We start from the raw sequence: 18,647 nt of genomic DNA on the forward strand, positions 1-18,647 counted from the left end.
GGCCTGGAGGCCAAGCACCCGGGCTCCGTGCCCTCTGGCTGACCACAACATGGGCAGCCCCTCTGCCCGCTTCTGAGAGACACGGGGCTGGACCCCCGAGGCTCCGCAGCCCTTTCCTGCTTGTCCCTGCCTGACCCACCCACTGGGAGCGCCTGCCAGGTCCCCCGTCGGAGCTGCTCCGGCACTCTGCAGTCCCCGTGTGTCACAGTGGGCTGGGGACGTGGGAGCATGGTTCTCGCTCGCCTGGGCTGCCGTCCCCAGGGCTTGGCCCTGAGGGCGGGTGAGGCCAGAAACAAGAGAACACATTGGTGGGCAGAAGAGCGGAGGGAGAGGAGTGCGGGGCGCAGGCTGCGGTGAGTGGTGCTGGGTGGGGACGGGGTGGCGTTGTCCTCCATGTCCCCCTCCGCTCAGTTAGGAGGATAAGGGACTACAGAGAGTGGAGCAGTGAAAAGGCCTTGGCGCCCCCACCTGCCATGAGCTGGAAGGCCCAGAGCAGCTCTAGGGCCAGCACACCTACACGGCAGCCCCTCCCACCAAACCCCTCTTGACACAACCTGCCAATCCTACGTCCAGCCTCCGCGTCCCCGTGGCCCCAGCAGAGGTGGGTCCTGTGTGTCCTGCCTACCCCAGGGGCACCGTTTGCCCCCCGGCTGAGCCCTGGCTAAGCACTGTGCTTCTGCCTGGTGGTACTGAGGAAGGGCACAGGGAGGTTCCCGGGAAAGCCGGTCTCCAGGGCGGGGACCCCCGGCTCTGCACGGGCTCCTCGCAGGGTGAGGAGGGCCGGCCCATGGGCAGGGCGTCGAGATGACTCCTGTTCACAGCCAGGACCCGTGTGAGACCAAGAGCTGCTCCACGGACCCCATCGACACTCTCTTCCCCAGGCTGGACTGTGAGGAAGCTCCTGGGGACTCGGCTCAGGACCACTGCGGTGGCTGCCATTCACCGGTGCTTCAAACCATGAGCATGTTCCAGAAAGTATTCATCAGGCCTGGAACCACCACCGGATGACTGGGCCACGGAGACCAAGCAGGGGCTGGGTAGAGCCGAATCCGAGATGTCCGCGCTGGCAGACTCGGCGGCCTGGCAGGACCAACCCGACAACCCCGAGGGGCAGACGGGGGCGTCGGGCCTTCCAGCAGACTATGCTGAATGGGCTGCTGAGGCCATCTCCACCTCGAGGTGAAGGAGAGAATGAAGGCGCTGGGCCCCCGAGGTAGACAGTTCTAGAAGCTAGAAGGTCCTCAGCCCCTTCTTACCCCGGTGGAAGCAGGGGCCCACGGGTCCGTGAGGAACATGGGCCAGGCAGGGAGGGGCCGAGCTTGACAGGCAAAGGGAGCCAGGCTCTGCCCTCCTGGGTGGTCCTCATGGTTACACGTGGTGCGACACAGCCAGGGGAGCGAGCAGCCGGAGCTCAACTTACCGCCTCCGTGTCCGAGAAAGAGGTGCGTGCAGCCCTCTGGGCCCAGGCCGGGGGTGGATGGCACCGCTGGGCAGAGGCCCCCCTCTGCAGGGGTGAGCCCACAGCAGGGTGCCGGCTGCCATGGGCATGAAAGCGGCCCCGGTGGCCCTTGCCAGTCCCCATGAGGGGACGGGTTCCAGCACTGGCTGGGCCTGGCCCCGGGCCTTGGAAGTGGCACACAGGTGCCCAGCCTCCAGCTGAGCACCCCCCAGCTCCCCCTTCAATGACCTGACCCAGGGCTCGTTTCAGAAGGAGGGCTGCTTCAGTCCTCGTGGGGTAAGTAGGAGTCAGAGAGGTACGTGTTGCCTTTAATCGCTCAGTTACTACGGCTTTTGTTGAGAAAGGGTCTGTTAACATACCGCAAAACAGAACCAGGCAAGAAGTGTTTAGAGCTGTCCGGGTGCTGGAAACACTGCCTCGCCCCCCTTCCCCGGGCCCGAACCCCTGCAGACCGGCCCCGCTGGTGGCGGGGGGGGGGCGCTCGGCCTGACCCGCCGCGCAGCCCCCACGGCCGGGCCGCTGCATGGGGGGCTGCTGGGGGGGCCTGGGCAGGGACGGGAAGGCAGGAGCAGGCCGGGTGGGGGCCTGGGAGGGGCTGGGTCTCGGCTGTCCTCCCCGCCGGCCATCACCGGGACACTGCAGAGGGGGGCAGGGTGCCGGCCGCGCAGCGCCGCTGCTTATGGCCACGCAGCACCGGGTCTGGGGTCAGGGGCCGCCGCGTTGCTCCAGGTGCCCCTCTGCCCTGGCTCAGGGCGGCCCGGGAGGGCGTTCAGGTCTCCTCCTCCTTATTGCCTTCCCTCGATTCCTCCTTCAGGTTCTGGGCCATGAGCTTCATTTGCTGTTGAGAGAACACAAGACACGGGGGGGGTGAGCCACGCCAGCCTGTGGGGTGGCCCCCGGGGGGTGACCCAGGCTCCCGCCCCCGCTGTGAGAGGCCCTGGGCGATGGGGTCTTGCGCTCCATCAGAGCACACTCTGTGCCCTGAGAAGCCGGGGAGCGGGGGCGCCCTGACACTGCCCGAGGCCCTCCCGAGAGTGCAGAGCCCCCGCTGCTGACCCTGAAGAGATGGGGGCCAGCGGGCGTGGGCCGGGGATGTTGGGTTGGGTGAACCTGCTAGAAGGGGTCCTGTGTGTCCTGCCTACCCCAAGGACGCCTGCAGATACAGGGCTGAGACGCAGCCACGGGATTCTCCCGCCCCAGATCCCCAGGCAGGGGGCCTGGGGCACTGACTTGGGGCCAAGTCCTCGCTCTGTGCCTGTAAACTTGGCGACCCTGGCAAGTGGACCTCTGTGCCTCTGCTTCCACACCTGCACACAGGGAGCCGTGGAGTACATTCTGCACGGCGGTCACTGTACGTGGAGTCCCTGGCCCAGAGCAGATGAGCCCAAACAGAAGACATTTCCGCCAGCCCTCTGTCCCTACAGCTACAGGACCATCCCGAGCCATCCAGTGCCACTGGGGACATCCTCAGAAATCTCCCTGAGGGCCAGGCCAAGACGGAGGTGCAGCCTGCCAGGCTCACAGGGGGGGTGTCAGAAGGAGCCCACAGCCAAGGACAAGGCAGCTGGGGGTGAGGAGGTCCTGCAGCTCCCAGTCCTGGGGCGCCCCCCGCCGGTCCCCGAGGCCCCCCCCTCAGCTCCCAGCCCCCTGTGTCCGTGGGTGCTGGAAAACATGACTATAGCTCTGCCCTGTTTGTTGAAAAAATGAATAACTCCTTTGGAATTTGGCTGAAAATACCCACGCTGCTTTTTGAGAACAGTTATTTACTTCTGGGAAAAACACAACTCTGAGCTCAGACAAGGCCGCTGCTGCTCGAGGTAGCCGGTCGCCCCTCTTGGAAGCCCCGGGCACCACATGGGGCTGGATCGGATGCCGGGCTCTCTGTTTCAGGGATAGGAGGCCTGTTCACAGTCTGCAAGCAAAAGCCTCTGCCTCCTGCTTCAACCCCATTTCCCCTTGTGAGGATCATTTAGATCTGTAGTACTCGGGAGACCCCCGTTCTCTGAGCCTGGAGGCTGCCCCTCTCCCTGTGGGCTGCGGCGAGGCCTGCCTGGCTCTTGCTGGTCCACACGGAAACAGGCTTTAGGGGATAGCTTTTAATGGAGAAGGGGGCCGGTGGGTCATGGGGACCAGGGAGCTCTTGCTGCACGGGCCACAGCATTTCCGCAGGCCTCCCTGGAGTAAGCCGTGGGCACAGGAGTGGACGCCAGCCTCAGGCCCCACGGCCACGATGCCTGTACAGCCTGGCAAGGTGACGGTGCCCGTCTGAGTTAGCTTGCAGACCTGGAGGAGCAGAACCCCCAGGCCACGTGAGAGTCTCCCAGAAGTTATGTTTTGCATCTGCCTCCTTTTCTGCTGCTCGTAGCACTTCCCGTCCTCTTATGAGCCCGCTTTCCCTGTTAACTGTGGATGTAAAATACCCTCATACAGGAAAACTGTACTATTTCAGCCCAGATTCACTGCCGACTCTTCTAGCTGGTGTCATTTAATACTTACGAGACCTTTTTAAATGTCTTTTTATGAGAGAGAGAATATGAATCTATTTGACAAGCAGCCATAAGAAATTAAAGGCTAAATAAATTTAACTAAACTAGAACTATAATGAGGATAAAATATTGCCTAGCTTGTCATGGAATCTTCTAGCCAGGCCTCCCTAGCATTCCACATGGGGAGGAAAATCAAAATGGGTTTTGATCCAAAGGAGCCTGTAAGGCTCCCTGCAGGGAGCAAGCTGCTCTCCCATTATGTGTAGGGCTTCCGCTGGGTGGCTCCTGAGCACAGGGCACGTCCGGGAGGCCACGGGCTGTCCACACTGAGCTGCGCGGCTGGGAACAAAGGTAGGAGCGGTGGCCAGGGACCCCACCATCCTCCTATGCCCCAGTCCAGGGGCAGGAGCACTCTGCCCAGGAGTACCTGTCTCCACAAGTGCAGTGACCAGGCCCCTCCATCTGGTGGGTTGGGCCAAGCCTGCCCACCACCCTTCCCCTCGGTGGTGGGTCCCCCAGGGCCTGATCTGCCTCATGGAGTTCTGTGACCCCCACAGGAAACATGGCCCATGGTGCGCGGGGAGGCTTGTGCTCCCTGGGCCTTTGCCAGCGCAGGGCTGAGCGCCCCGGCTGTGAGGGGAGCCGAGGCTTGGCTTGTCTCCCTGCATCTCCTGCCCTCCCTGTTAGACATGCTAGCCAGCAGCCGCAGCAGAACTTCAAACCTGTGGCTCAAGCCCAGAGAAACATCCAAGCAGTTTAGAAGAAACAAGCTGCAGCAGCCTGTTTGCCACAGAGGGAGACTTAAACTGGTTTTGAGGTCAGTGAGTGGCACCCAGTCCTGTCCGGTGCGAACAAACGGGCAGGCCTCCACCATTCCTCCTGAAAGATGGAGTCAGAAGCCACTGCGCCTTGAGGCAGCTTCTCTCAGGTAAGCCAGCTGCTGTCCACTGCTCGCGGGTCTAGATCCCCTCCATCTGCTGCCATGACCTTGGAAAAGGAGCCCCACCCCACCCTCCTGGTGCAGAGGAGCCAGGAGCCTGAGCCCCAGCCCAGCCTGCTTCCCGCACCCTCCCCTACTGCGGGGAGACCATGAGCACTGGCAGGATGAACTCCAGAAGCACAGATTTTCTAATCTGAAAGAACCTTGATGATCATTCAGTCCTGTGGCCACTTAAGAATCTGGAGAAGCCTCTTAAATGCAGACTCATCGGCCCCTCCCGGGGACGCTAACTGGCTGCTCTGTAAGTGGGGCCCAGGTCTCTGAATTTTTAACAAGCCCTTGAAATTTCTCTCCAGACCTCCCCAGACTTAGTAGTCTCTGATTTGTCGCCTGTCATCTCTCACAGAGAAGCAAGCTGGAGCGGAGGGGGGTGAGCAGGCCCCTTCCAGGCCATGCTGTGGGCTCAGGCCAAGTCACAGAACAGCCCTTGGGGCACCAGGCCGACCCCTTGCAGCCCAGCTCTTCAGCCACTTCTGCTCTTTAGCAGCCCTGCCTGGGGAGATGCAATGGCAGGGAGCAACATTATCCCATTAAAAAAAACCTGGCTTCTTTAGGGATTCTTAAATTAAAGCCTTATTAAAAATATAAGCAAGGTAATAGTGCTGACTTCTTCCCTACAAAAAGCATCAGAATGAAGAGAATGAAATCTTCCCCAATTCATGACTCATTAAAACACTCATGCTCCAAATAATTCTTTAAAAAGCACAGACTGACTTCTTATATCATTCATTATTAGTAATGATTATAAGAGGAACCTAATCACCAAGTGTGTTGTCCAAATGCACAGCTCAACATAAGAAAGGATGCATAATTGGATCCATTTTTCCCTGTGGAGAGGTTCAGAAATGCTTCCTGAGCCCTGCAGTGCTTTCTACAGACCTGGGACGGCCCCTTCTCCCCCCCAGGCTTGTTAGCAGAGACTCTCTCTGGCTGAACCCACAATCAGCTCTGGGATCTTGCTATTCATAGCACTCAGGAAATCACAACCAATGGATTACATTATTGCCCAATTTGAAATCTGTTAGCAGCTACTCCATTACCCCTTCCCCTCAAAAGCAACAACCACCCACAGAAAGACTATTTGGGCAGCTCCTAGCTGAAGGACCGAAAGAGCCTGTGCATTCATCTCTTCCTGTTTACCGGAAGCTTCGCTGGCCAGGAGCTGGCTCCGTGCAGAGCCCAGTGGCTGCCATGGGGCCGGCTGCTGGCCTCACGGGCTCAGACAGGGACCGGGTTCTCGGGCCAGTTCAGTCGGGTAACGGCACCTGCAGCACCCGGCTCCCCCGACTCATGCCGGCCTTGGCCTTGGTGCGGAGGCCTGGTGACAGAGAGCTAAGATCACTAGCCCCCTACCCACCTCCATTGTGATGTAACTGGGCTCCCCCAGGGTGAGTCTGTCATGCAGGTGGGGTGGAAGGAAGCCATCCCTCCAGCTCGAGTGAGCGAATGAGTGGGAAGGAGCAGGACTGGAGGCCTCCCTTGTGCACAGCCGTGTCCGTGCACCCCTCGTTAGCACAAGCGAGCGAGGTCTTCTCTGTCATTCATTGACCAGGCTGAGGCTAAGCAACTTGTCTGAGGTCATGTAGCTAGAATCAGGGCAAAATCAAGCAAGGGTCTGGCCGTTCAGGTGAAAAAGAAAGTAAAGAATGGGATGTTTCACAAAGACTTATTTTTTACATTTTTTTTTAGTACTCTCTACCCCCAGCAGGGGGCTCGAACTCACAACCCCAATGATCAGGAGTGGCGTGCTCTTCTGACTGAGCCAGCCAGGCGCCTCAAAACTGTTTTTATTTGTTATATCTAGAGGAAAGCTTACCTCAAACAAGCAGTGTTTTGGACATATTCTAATATAACAATGAAACACTCCAGATCTGCCCTGGGCCTGGCAATGCGTTCAGGCTCTGACAAGCCCCACATCAGTGAGGGAAGGACAGGAGGGTGCAGGGGCAGCGGCCCCTCAGGCCGTCCGGAGGGCACCGCCTACACCACCTCTCTCTCTGGGGTGCCTGGTTCATCTCAATATTTGACAAAACGTACAAAATGTGAGGTCTGCTGACCATTAAACACACGGCGTTCTGAGTCCCACATCCTTACCCCAGCCAGCTTCTCTCCCAGTCACCCCATCTCAGGGGCCACTACCATTTGGCTGCTCAGATCAAAACTTGAGCCCTTATGGTGGGTGCCTCTGTGCCCCTCCTCTGTCTTCTGTCCCCCGGGGGGCCCCCGCCCCCCCCCCCCCCCCCCCGCCAAGCACACCTGCCGCTCCCAGTGCCGGCCTCCCAGACTCCTGGACGTTGTCATCCCAAAGCAGGCCAAGCCAGGTTTTAAGACAGGGGACAAGAACATGCAACCACAGAGGCTTCCCATAGGTTCTGGACTCAACCCCAGGTCACTCAGCCCAGAGGGGCTGCCTGTCACCATCACCCTCCACTGTAATTCCTGCACTCCACTCACACCATCTGTTTTTGTCAAGGTTTATGGGAGGGTTTTTCCTGCTTCAGTGTTCTATCCCACCTAGTGTGGACTCCCCGGAGAGGGGCTGTGACTCTGCCCCCACGGCCCCCAACATAGCACTGCGAGCTGGAGCCAGCGCTCCATCAGTTCCGGTGGAAGAGGGGCCCCAGCCTGGAGCCCACGGGGGCAGCCAGCAAGATCCCCATTCAGCCCATAACTCGGCATGACTACAGTGAACTGGGAAAGCCTCCCTTCTCGTGGGTATGTAAATGAGACACACTCATGTTCTTGAAGGCAGCATCACTATCTGGATCACAAATCTGTTGGTCACATGTATGGGGTCCCCGAAAACACACTGCAGTGTGAGCTTTATATCAGAAGGCCCAGGATGTCGTTCGGAGGCCCAGTTACCTGCCTTGCTGGCAATGCAGGTCTGGGCCCCTTAGGACTGTGGCTCAGTGGGAACAGGAATCTTGGTTCCCCCCAAGCCCCCCAGTGTGGCTCTGGCTCTGGCTCAGGGGACCTGCAATGACCGCCAGGGAGGTGGAGGGAGGAGGAGAGTCAAGGGCCACCCGGAAGGTTGCCAGATTACCAGCTTGATCCCAGCTGGAAACGAAAACCCTCCAAGATCAAAACCCAGCTCCAAAGAGGCTCCAAGACTTGGTGGCCCAGCCCAGCTCACCCAACAGGTGACATGCTGGGGGCCACAAGTCTATTAACTGCACAAGCTGACCCCGGGAAGGGTAAAGTCAGTTTAACATAAAAAAAAATTTTTAAATCTACTTCTTAAATAATTGTTTGGGTCTTGCTTTCTCTGCATAATTGGGTTTCAGAGCTAAATTTCCAAAAGCAGAAGTCAAAGGCTCTTGGAAGGAAAACTCCACAGATAGCCTGAGAAGGCAAATTCCTTTCTATAGAGTGTGAGGGACCCGCAGAAGCCTGAGGCTTGCTTCCCAGCCATCCCCAGAGATGCACTTATTCTGATGCTTCTGGAATCAGGAGCCAAATACGTTCGATTAAGCCACAGCTTTCTCTGAAACCTGGGCTGCTAAAATTATGTATTTGCCAAAGCTATGGCGTTCTATAGGTGGCTAAAAGTGCTGAATGCACACACAAATGACAATGCGAAACTGATGAAAGAGTGGCCTACCTTGCTGGGTTTGGGCTCGCTGGGTTTGGGAAGTGAGAAAGCCCTCATCTGGGCTGCTCATGGCCTCTGTCCTTCCACATTCCATCAGTGGGTTCTGGTATTTTCTCTGGGCCCCTAAATGCAATCCTTTCCATTTATCCAAAATTTGCCTGAGATCACTAAGCAATGAATGTAGCAGACTCTTCACTGGCACCTGGGCTTTCAGCATGGGATGGGCACACTCCATCTAGATGGTTCCGCATGGACTGTGGATCACAGGCAGGTGTGTTCAGAGCGCTAGCCCCATGCTTCATGCATATTCTCTGTACTAGCTTCATGTAATTCTTGGTAACGTACTCCCCACCTGCCCATTTCCTGCATTTCTAATTGTGCTTATATATGCAACCTCTTTTTCCCTCCTTCTTAATCCTTCAATAAAGCATTGATTTAACTTTTAATGTCTGTTACATGCTATTATTTTTGCGTAACTTACTGACCAACAGTTATATCACAATACATACCAGATACTGTTCTAAACGCTATTTACTCATTTGCTCCTCAGAACCACCCTATGAGAAACACATCGTCATCATGTTAAAGATAGAACTGAGGCCCAGGGAGGCTCCGAAGCCTGCCCAAGGTCACAGCGCACAGGAGGTTTGAGCCCAGCCCGCTGATGCGCCTCTGGTTTTGCACTGTTATAACATCACTCAGCTTTCTGCCCCAGCCACCTGTGCCAGGAGATTCAGGGTCGGCTGGCTCACACTTCTGTCTCAAGAGGGTTTGCTGAGATCTTTTTGGTTCTTGGTGAGGCCTCAATTTTGTCCCGTCCCACCTGGCTCAGATTTTCTGCTTCTGCTAAGTCTCTAAACCATGGGAGTCTGGCTCTAGAACTCACCACATTAACCCCTCTCCTGACCTGTAAGCACAAATTTAAGCAAGATTTTAAAAAGTTGCTTACAATGCCAGGAAAGAAGTTTAAGAGTTACATTTTTTAAGAAGACAGACATCCTTGGCTTTTTTTTTTTTTTCCTTTTTTAAAAGGAAAGGCCTCCAAAGGGCACAAGAACCAGAAAATGTGGGAAAAGCTGTGGGATTGTTAGTTGGCAAAATCACAAGTGCTCAAACAGCTCAAACATGGGAAGAAGGCTAGCGATGGGTGAACCGCTAAGGAGAGCACCTCCAACAAGGAAAACGGAAAGAACCGGGACCTAAATCTGGCAACAAAGTGCAATTCACCAAGCACAGAAAGAGGAGTACAGGCAGTCATACATTATTCAGGAACAACCAAGATTAAAATAAGCGATGTCTCCTTCGTTAGACGAGGAGAGAAAACTGGTAACAGATGTTGCTTAAAAGGCAGCTGAACTGAATGGATGTATTTTGGAAACACCCAGGCCCAAGTGTAGAGAAGGACGGTGGGCCCTGGGGACATCCACAAAGCGGGGGGGGGGGGGGGGGTTGCCCAGCGCAGCAGCGGCCTGGGCAGAAGGTGTTAACCCCACCCTCTCCATGGCCCGCCACGGGGGTCAGGTCAGAATGCAGATGGAATATGTGGAATAGAAGTGTCATTAGAAATAAAAAGAGCCAGAGTCCCTAAGAACAAAAGCAAGCTATGAGTAATCAGAAGGAAATACGAGAATATATAGATAAAACACTCAGTACTTCTGGAATGGCCATCCACTGTGCACATCCTGACCACAGAAGAAGGAGGGTGATAACAGGGAGGGTGAGGAAGGCACAGAATGGGAGTACTTAGCAACTCACAGAAGTCGGATGAAGGGGCCACCAATTCTGTATGAGAAGGGAAAAAAGCATTTTGTGTTTTGGCAAATAGTCATGTAAAAAAAGTACGATGGGGGCACCTGGGGGTTTCAGTCAGTTAAGTGTCTGACTCTTGGTTTCGGCTCAGGTCATGACCTCAGCGTCGTAAGAGGGAGCCCTGTGTTGGCTCTGAGCTCAGCGAGGAGTCTGTTTGGGATTCTCTCCCCCTTCCTTGCCCTCCCCCTCTATTTCCCCTCCCCCCCTTTCTTTCTCAAATAAATAAATAAATAAATAAATAAATACAATCTTTAAAAAAAAGTGTGGTGATCAGTTTGCCTCAAAACAGGACAAATTTCTTTTCAATTTCTTTTAACAATTTCTTTTACAAATTGAGTTCCTTTTCTAATGGCATCTTTCACTGAAAGAACTAGGTTTCTAGGTGTGATGCTAGTTTGCAGAGCGAAGTGCACGAGGCAGCCCTCCATCCACTCCATCTGCTATGATATGGTCCTGGATTGGTTATCAGAAGGGACGGAGGGGGATAATCTGATCGCTTTTCATCAGCCCATGATACCGAACACCCAGTGATGTTCCTTTACCGAGACATCAATCGTGCGCTTCAGATCACCCAGATGACCAAGCATCTGTAGGAGGCACTTCCTGAACAAGACTGTCTGCAGCGTCCCCTACTCAGGAACTGGTCCACTCTCAATCTGACTGTAGGAAGGATGTGCTGGGGCCTTCAGGATGTAACTCCCTCTTTGTCTGGAAGCCCTGAGAGACAAGGAGGGAGGCAGTGTTCTTCTCTCACTGCATAAGCTTCCATACAGGTCACTAGGGGCCCTCAGGAGATGAGACCCAGAGAGGTGAGTGACCAGCCAAGGCCGACGACGATCTGGTCAATCCCTGTCTTTATCTGCGGGTCCTAGGTTGATAGGTAGGAGCATCCCAGGGCCCAGGGCTCAGGTTGTGCATGGAGTGGTAGACAGCCCAGAGGACACACCCAGAGGGGTAAAGGACAGTAAGCTCCAGCGGCTGCTCCACAGAAAACCCCTGCATGCGCTCACTGAAAGCCATGGCTGGGGGGGCATTTAGGGACCTAGCTACTGAAACTTCAGCAATTTGGTTGGGTCAAGGTGATACACAAAGGCTTAAGAGCCCAAAGAACAGAAATAAACACCACTGATTAACGACAGAAATCAGAGGTCTCTAACAGGACCCCGCCTGTGGGGTGAGTGGGTGGTGTGGCCGCCGGTCAGAGGGAACCCGGAGCCCAGCCTCCCGTCGGAGTCCTGAGTCAACGAGTGGGAGGGGCAGGGTCTCACTGCCGCACGAAGCAGAAGCCCAGACCGTTTAGAAAATAAAGGGCTGAGGTAAACACTCCACTGAATTAAGTGAGGGAGACAGCCTACTGCCCACACCAGGGTTTCAACCAAAGACTTTTTAAAATTTTAAATAAACATTTTTCTTAAATATTAAGAGGGGATAACCTGTAATCGAAGAAAACAATCCATCACTACTAACTAGGAGAGAGACAGCAGGATGAATGCGAATGGCCGCACAGGGCGAGCTGCATCTCTGCCCCGAGAGGCACCTGCACCCCTTCTGTGTGCCTGCCGTGAGGGTCGGGGTGGGGGCTGGTGGTACAGGCACGGAAAGGGCTCCTGTCCACTGCAGAGTGGTTCCAGCCTTTGGACACCTCACCCCTCACCAAAGACCAGAAAGATGCTTGTAAAACGCAGGCCCAACTTCAGGCCACAGAGAGAGCACACGTCTTTAGGATTTTCTCCCACCACCTTTAGGATCTTCCCAGGGCAGTGAGGTTGTTTCTCCCTATCTAAATACTGTATGGCTCTTTGATAAACATGGACATCTCTATGTTTGGTTAATCTAATACTTCACCATCAATAACATAACTAAAACCAAACCAAGAGTTATAATATTGACTGGGATTTTGACAAGTCCACATTGCCTCCATTGCCTAAGAGATTGGCATGTTCCCGTCACCCCAGGGGTGGGGGGCAGGGCCCCATCCCCAGCGGGTAAGAACGGCTGCCCTGGGTGCGCACACAGCGAGCCAGCAGGACTGCCACCATCGGCGCCCCTTCGGAGGAGCCTGGGCAAAGCCGGAGCCAGGGATGGTCTACTTGATCACACCTGATCTTCTTCTGCAACAAAAACACCGTCAGTGGAGGGCAGGGGCTCTAGCCTTCATTCACTGGACATCCCTTTCCCTCAGAGCAGCTAATGCCTACTCATCCCCATCTATGAGCCTCATTAAACAGACAAATTCCTGCTTTTTACATACATCTTTTATTTCACTTTCCTTGCCATCACCTTATATCCCCTCTGGGTGAGGGGCAGTGACCGTAACCAACACTGCGGCCGAATTTAGGGTGACGGGAACGTCACGGAACACACCTCACTGTTGTGTCACAGGGTCTTGAGCACATTTAGGCTGTCTAGTGCTTCCCGGAGTCTAGAACTGGAGTGACACAATGCTGTCCTAGTTGGTGTCATTGAAACCATCCACAGCACCAAACCACCTCTGTCCAAGGGACTATCTTTCCATTAACTTTCCTCCAGGGGGAGGGGTCCAGGTCAGACTTTCTAACAGGTGGAGTTAGTAGTAGGCTAGATGACTTTTTAAAAGTTCATGTCTATAGAACCATGAGAGACAATGGACTCTGAGAAACAAACTGAGGGTTCTAGAAGGGAGGGGGGTGGGAGGATGGGTTAGCCTGGTGATGGGTATTAAAGAGGGCACGTTCTGCACGGAACACTGGGTGTTATACGCAAACAATGAATCATGGAACATTACATCAAACACTAATGATGTAACATATGGTGACTAACATAACAATAAAAAAAGTTCACGTCTATAGTCTAATATAGGCATGAAATTCATCACTTCTGTGAGGAAGAAAGGACTTTTTTTGCAAACATGTGCCTTAGAGACCAAAGAAATCTAAGACCCTAGTGTGACCAGAACCCAGAGTCTGGATGAAGAAGAAATGGGAGCATTCATGGCTGATACTCCACATACCGTCTAGTCAGACCACATCAGGTTTCTACCGAGTGTGCGCGTGCTTCGGGGGAGACATGGCCTGGTACGTGTTGCTGTTACATGAGCCGAGATGGGGTTTTCCAAATTGCAATGATTACAGAGTTTCACTGAAATTAATTATGGAACCAATCCTGGGTTAGCCACTCAGTGCATGATACACGTGCCCCTCTAGGCCTTGAAGAGCAGTGCTCCCAGTTGTCAGGGGAGGCTCTGAAAGGCAGCGTGAACAAATGCATGGGCTTATCCCTGTTTTTGACCATATTCCAAAGGCTCTTTTGGGTTCTCTCCAAAACAACAGAAGTAGAATAACAGCTACTTTATTATTTTATATGCAGTACCACAGGTTCTCTTTGTCCATCTAATGGACATACAGAAGTTCTGATTGTTCTTAGGCCTTAAACACACAATGCACAAATGAACTTAGAAGATGTTCTTGGTTCTTTGGGTGAAGCCAATATTACCAAATGCAGGTGTTCTCTGGTAAAAAAAAAAAAAAAAGTTTACAAATTCAGAAAGAATAAAAGCTAGGACTAAAACGTTGCAGTTCTATATCTGCATATCACATTCAGAAGAGCACGCAAAATAGGGGGAGAAGTGGCAAAAGGGCACTTCAATGAGGCTCCTAAAAATCACTGCAGGAAAGAACGCTAGTACCAAATACTTCTTTCCAACTCCATCTGGTTCCACTCACTGCTTCCAGGTCTCAAAACGTGTCTGTATTTCATGCTGGGAGAGCATCAGTGGCTTCCTTCTGTTTCCATGACACACTTTCCAGAATCTGGAAAGTTCTAGAAAGATGGAGTCTAGCCCGTGTGATCAGTGGTGTCTTTAGTGCGACCTCTGGAAGAGATCACAGTCACAGTGTGGGTTAAGCTGTCAGCCAGCACAATCCTGCTTAAGCCACGTGGCTGCAGACACAGCTTTCTAAGCAAGTCCCAGTATATAGAGTGTCAGAACTCTGCCTCCTTGCTTGGCTATTTAGAAACACGAGCTGATCCACCTAATAGGTGTTGAATTAAACATGCTTTTAAATATTTAGTTCCTCTTCTACCATTACTGCTGTTTCCCTGTGTGAAGCCAAGAACAGCTAAGCCGTTTGCTGACGGGAGCCCCTGGTAAAAGTAATAAAATACAGATGATTTTTGCCTCTTACCCTGAATGATCTGCAGGTCATTTTGTTAAGAGGACACGGAATACATGTTTTAGGAGCCCACGGCCTGGTTTTAGTGGAGTGATTCTGTGTCAACTAGCAAAGCCTGCAGCTGATGCACAGTTCGTTCACAGGGGTCTAGGAGGGGGAAGCAAATCAGTGTTTCTGTAAGTTGTTTTGGACAAGCCAAAAACCCAGCTTGCACCAAATCAAGAATCATAGAGTTGCACCAGGCTGTGGGTATATACTGTACATTTTCTGCCCTTTGACCCGAGCACTCTGGTAAGTGTGTGTGGCAAAGAGCATGGGTAAATGCCCTTACGTCTGTGGGCTTACGGAAGGGGCCTGAAAACCACTGGGAGGGAAGAGTAAGACACCATAGTGGTTAGCAACAGCAGCTGGCCGACCCAGCCCCCCACCCCTCAGGAAGGCACTGGCACCAAGATCAAGACTCCCCTGGGGTGCTCGAAAAGGCACGCACGGGCCTGTGCCCGGTCGGCAGGAAGTGAGGGCTAACTGCGAGAGGAAGACTCGCAGGAGGCAGAAATGGAAGGAAACAAAACGGGGTGAGTCAGAGCTGCAAGGGCGCCACACAGTGAGAGGACAGCAATTTCCAAGCACAGCCCTCCTCAGGTGCAAAGGCTCACCACCCTCAACCACGGCCGCAGAAGGGAGCGCCGCCCACAGTTCTTGGGTCCCTGCCCTCCGGGGCACGCTGTGGTCAGGGCAGTGTGTCCGCCGACCCCACCTACGGTAGATCACTGTGACCCCAGCTGACCACCCCAGTGCTGCGAAGAAGCTGCAGGCCCCGGGAGCGCGCTGGACACTCCAGGGTTTCTGGCTCCCAGGTGGATACACCTCGATGGGACCTCGAGCCCACCTCTCAGACCCCGGCTCCAGCCCCCTTCCCCAGCCCTTCTACCCTGCTTTGGGGGCTCTGAGGGATGCGGTTCTCTCCTGACCTCCCCAGCACACCAACCTGGCAGCAGCCTCCAGTCCCACGGCCTCACCTAAACCTGTGCATGCCCACTGTGCCTTGAAGACACGGCGCGGCAGGCGCACTTCCGGAAGCTTCTCCAGCCGGCCGCAGCCAGGACGGGCAGGCCTCATGTGCACCCGCAAGCAGAGGACCCTGATGTAAGAGCTGGCAGGATGCTGTCTGCCCGCTGGCCTCCCTGAGGCAGAGTAGGCTCCCGAGGGCAGGGTTGGTCACCGCGGTGATCCAGAGCTCTGAGGTATGGCACAGGATTGTGGGGAACCAAAAGAGCCAGGCTGGGGAGGGCTTCTGCCCCGTTCTGTGCTGAGACCTTTACAGTGCTCTTTCTGCCCTTTACAGTGACCACAGACACATCCTGGGAGTCTCCCTTTTTCCCTGGGCTGCACAATCAGACTCCCCCTTTGCCACCAAATCCCATCCCTCCAAGGAGCCAGTTCTATAGCTGGAGGAGAGCCAAGGGCAGTGTTAGGGAATGGACCATGGGACTACCTCGGTTACCCAAAGAAGCAAAGTCCAACTGGTAATTTCAGATGCTCTCCGCAGGCAGCTTTAAGAATGAGACAGACTGGGGCGCCTGGGTGGCTCAGTTGTTAAGCGTCTGCCTTCCGCTCAGGTCATGATCCCAGGGTCCTGGGATCGAGCCTCGCATCGGGCTCCCTGCTTCTCCCTCTCCCTCTGCCTACTTGTGTTCTCTCTCTGTCAAATAAATAAAATCTTTAAAAAACAAAAACAAAAAAAAGGAGACAGACTTTTACGTAGTTGGTCCTAAGTCTTGCTGATTGACAACCAGAATGTGTCTGAGGATCTTTCATAAAACAGGTTTCCCAGGTCCCATTCGCAATTCTCATTTAGCAGGTCTGGGGATGGGTGTGAGAACTGTTTTTCAAACTTTTAATTTTGATATTTCAAACTTACAGAAAAATTGCACGCACAGTATTAAGGAGTCAGAAATACTTACTCTGCTTTCATTTTGCCCTATTTGCTTCACTATTCTCTATTGTTATTTTTTTTCTGAACCATTTGAGAGTAAGTTGCAGACCACAAGCCCCTTGGCCCCTAAACACATCAGTGTATATTTCCTAAAATCAAGGCCTGGTTCTTACATGATACTGGAGAATGTTCTGTTCCCTAAGTGATTTTGAAGGGTGAAGTGATGGCCACTTTCCTATTTTATCAAACTTGCCAAATTTTATCAAACTGATAGAATTCAGGAAGTATCAAAAACAGATGGGAGTCCCCCAAGTAGTATTGCAGGATGATAAAACAGCAGCTGGTTATTCTGAGGATATAAGGTTATGGAAGAGGTTACAGCGATGAATGCATGAGTTCCCTTTTATTCAGGATGCAAAAGATATTTTGATGAATTGGAATAGAACATTACCATATAAAGAAGCGTTCAATTGAGCTGAGTCTGGGGATATGTGGTGGGCATTCTCTAACTGGCCCTCGGTGTCCCTGCCGCTGGTATGACTCCTTCGTGGAACCCTCTCTCCTAGTGTGGGCTGGACCTAATGACTCGCTTCTCAACAACAGGACACAAATGTGAGGGAATGTCACTTTGGAGCTTAGGCTACAAAGAGGCTGTGGCTTCTGGCTCAGGTGCTCCCTCTCATGCGCTGGCTCGGATGGCAGCTGGCTGCCCTGTTGTGAGGGGCCCGCACACATGGAGAGGCCCATGGTGAGGAACTGTCTGGGCCCTGAGGCTCCCAGCCACGGGCCTGAGCCCGTCCAGCCCTGGGATGCCTGTAGCTCTGCCCAACATAAGAGGTGCCCTGCTAAGCCATGTGCAGACTCGCAGAAACTGTGAGAGAGCCAATGTTTATTGTTTGGGGGTAATTTGTTATCCAGCAGTAGACAATATGGGATGGTTAACATGGAATATCACGAAAACTTACTATGTTAAAATATGCCTGATTTCATGGAAAGCTCAATAGAGTAATCAAAGGCCAAGGGGTCCTGGCCAGAGAGGCAGGAGGTGGGTTACCTCTCCTGTCTTTATAATTTAACCTCTCTCTCTCTCTCAACCAAATCCTTTCCTAGTGACTTTGAAAAATATTTTTATTTTTAAAATACATGTGCATAGTTTAAAAGAATCAAGCACTACAGAAATACCATGAATAAAGATTCACTCCCACTTTTGCCCCCAGCCCCTTATCTTGGGAGGCAATTTCTTAATACATGACCAATTTCATGATCATTCTTTCAGAAGTTTTGTCCCCCCTCCCCAATATCAGCATATGATATCTCTGGATATCCTTCTTGTTTTTAATACAAGGGTGGCATAATACACCCTGTTCTGCATCTTGCAAAATAAATCTTGGAGATAGTCCTATATCAGAAATTGTACAAAGTTCTTTTTCTTTTGAATGCCTGCGGGGTTTGTGATGGAACAATTAATTAACTAGTCCCCTAAACTAGGGTGTCCTTATGAACGTGTGAGTATATCTGGGGAATAAATTCTTTGAATTTTCTTTAGACTATTACACATCCTACTCTCTCTCATTAAACAGACAAACAAAATCCCCACCCCCCACCCCGTGGACATTTCAGTTTCCTCCTCCCTCTCCCAGCCAAACCTGTCAATGGAATGGTGTCTCTTGGCTCCCCAACCACCGCACTGTGGCTCCTGGCCAGTGAATCCACTGGAAGAGATCCCTCTAAGGTCACCCAGCTGCCATGGTGCTAAATCCAAGGGCGTTTTCCCGTCTTCATCTGATGCGTTCACAGCTACACTGGACATCTTGCCACGAACTCCTTCCCGACATGGCTGCCCAGGACTATGATGTGACCCCTCACCTGGCCCTCCAGCCCTCCCACCTCTCCCTCTGCCCTATGCCCGCCCTTTTCTGGAAACAATCCTCAAGGGTCAACTCTAGGGCCTCTCCTCACTTAGATCAGCACCACCCGCCATAACACTGTGATGACAGGAATGTTTTATTAGCACTTAAGATGTGGTTAGGGCAACTAAAGCGCTGAATTTTTAATTTGATTTAATTTGAAGGAATTTAAATGTAAATAGCCACAGGTGGCTGGAGGCTATCGTAGACAGTGCTCTCCCCGCGAGATGGCATATACCCAGCTGCAGCCGCCACCTGTGTGCAGAGCATACAGCCATCCCGACTCCCCGCCCACATTTCCTTC

The 18,647-nt window shown here is 53.1% G+C and overlaps 1 protein-coding gene across 2 annotated transcripts in view; it reads right to left on the reverse strand.

Annotated features, from left to right (window-relative positions):
* Positions 1 to 603: 603 nt before the first annotated feature.
* ANO10 (anoctamin 10) overlaps positions 604 to 18,647 on the reverse strand; it is a 222,695-nt gene continuing 204,651 nt past the window's right edge. For both annotated transcript variants that reach the window (XM_032409119.1, XM_032409121.1), the window contains one exon: positions 604 to 2,297. In XM_032409119.1, the coding sequence (XP_032265010.1) occupies positions 2,229 to 2,297 (69 nt within the window). In that variant the 3' untranslated portion in view covers positions 604 to 2,228. The remainder of the gene's footprint in view (positions 2,298 to 18,647) is intronic.

This window comes from Phoca vitulina, unplaced genomic scaffold, assembly GCF_004348235.1.
Source record: "Phoca vitulina isolate PV1807 unplaced genomic scaffold, GSC_HSeal_1.0 scaffold10, whole genome shotgun sequence".
NCBI classification, from domain to species: Eukaryota; Metazoa; Chordata; class Mammalia; order Carnivora; family Phocidae; genus Phoca; species Phoca vitulina.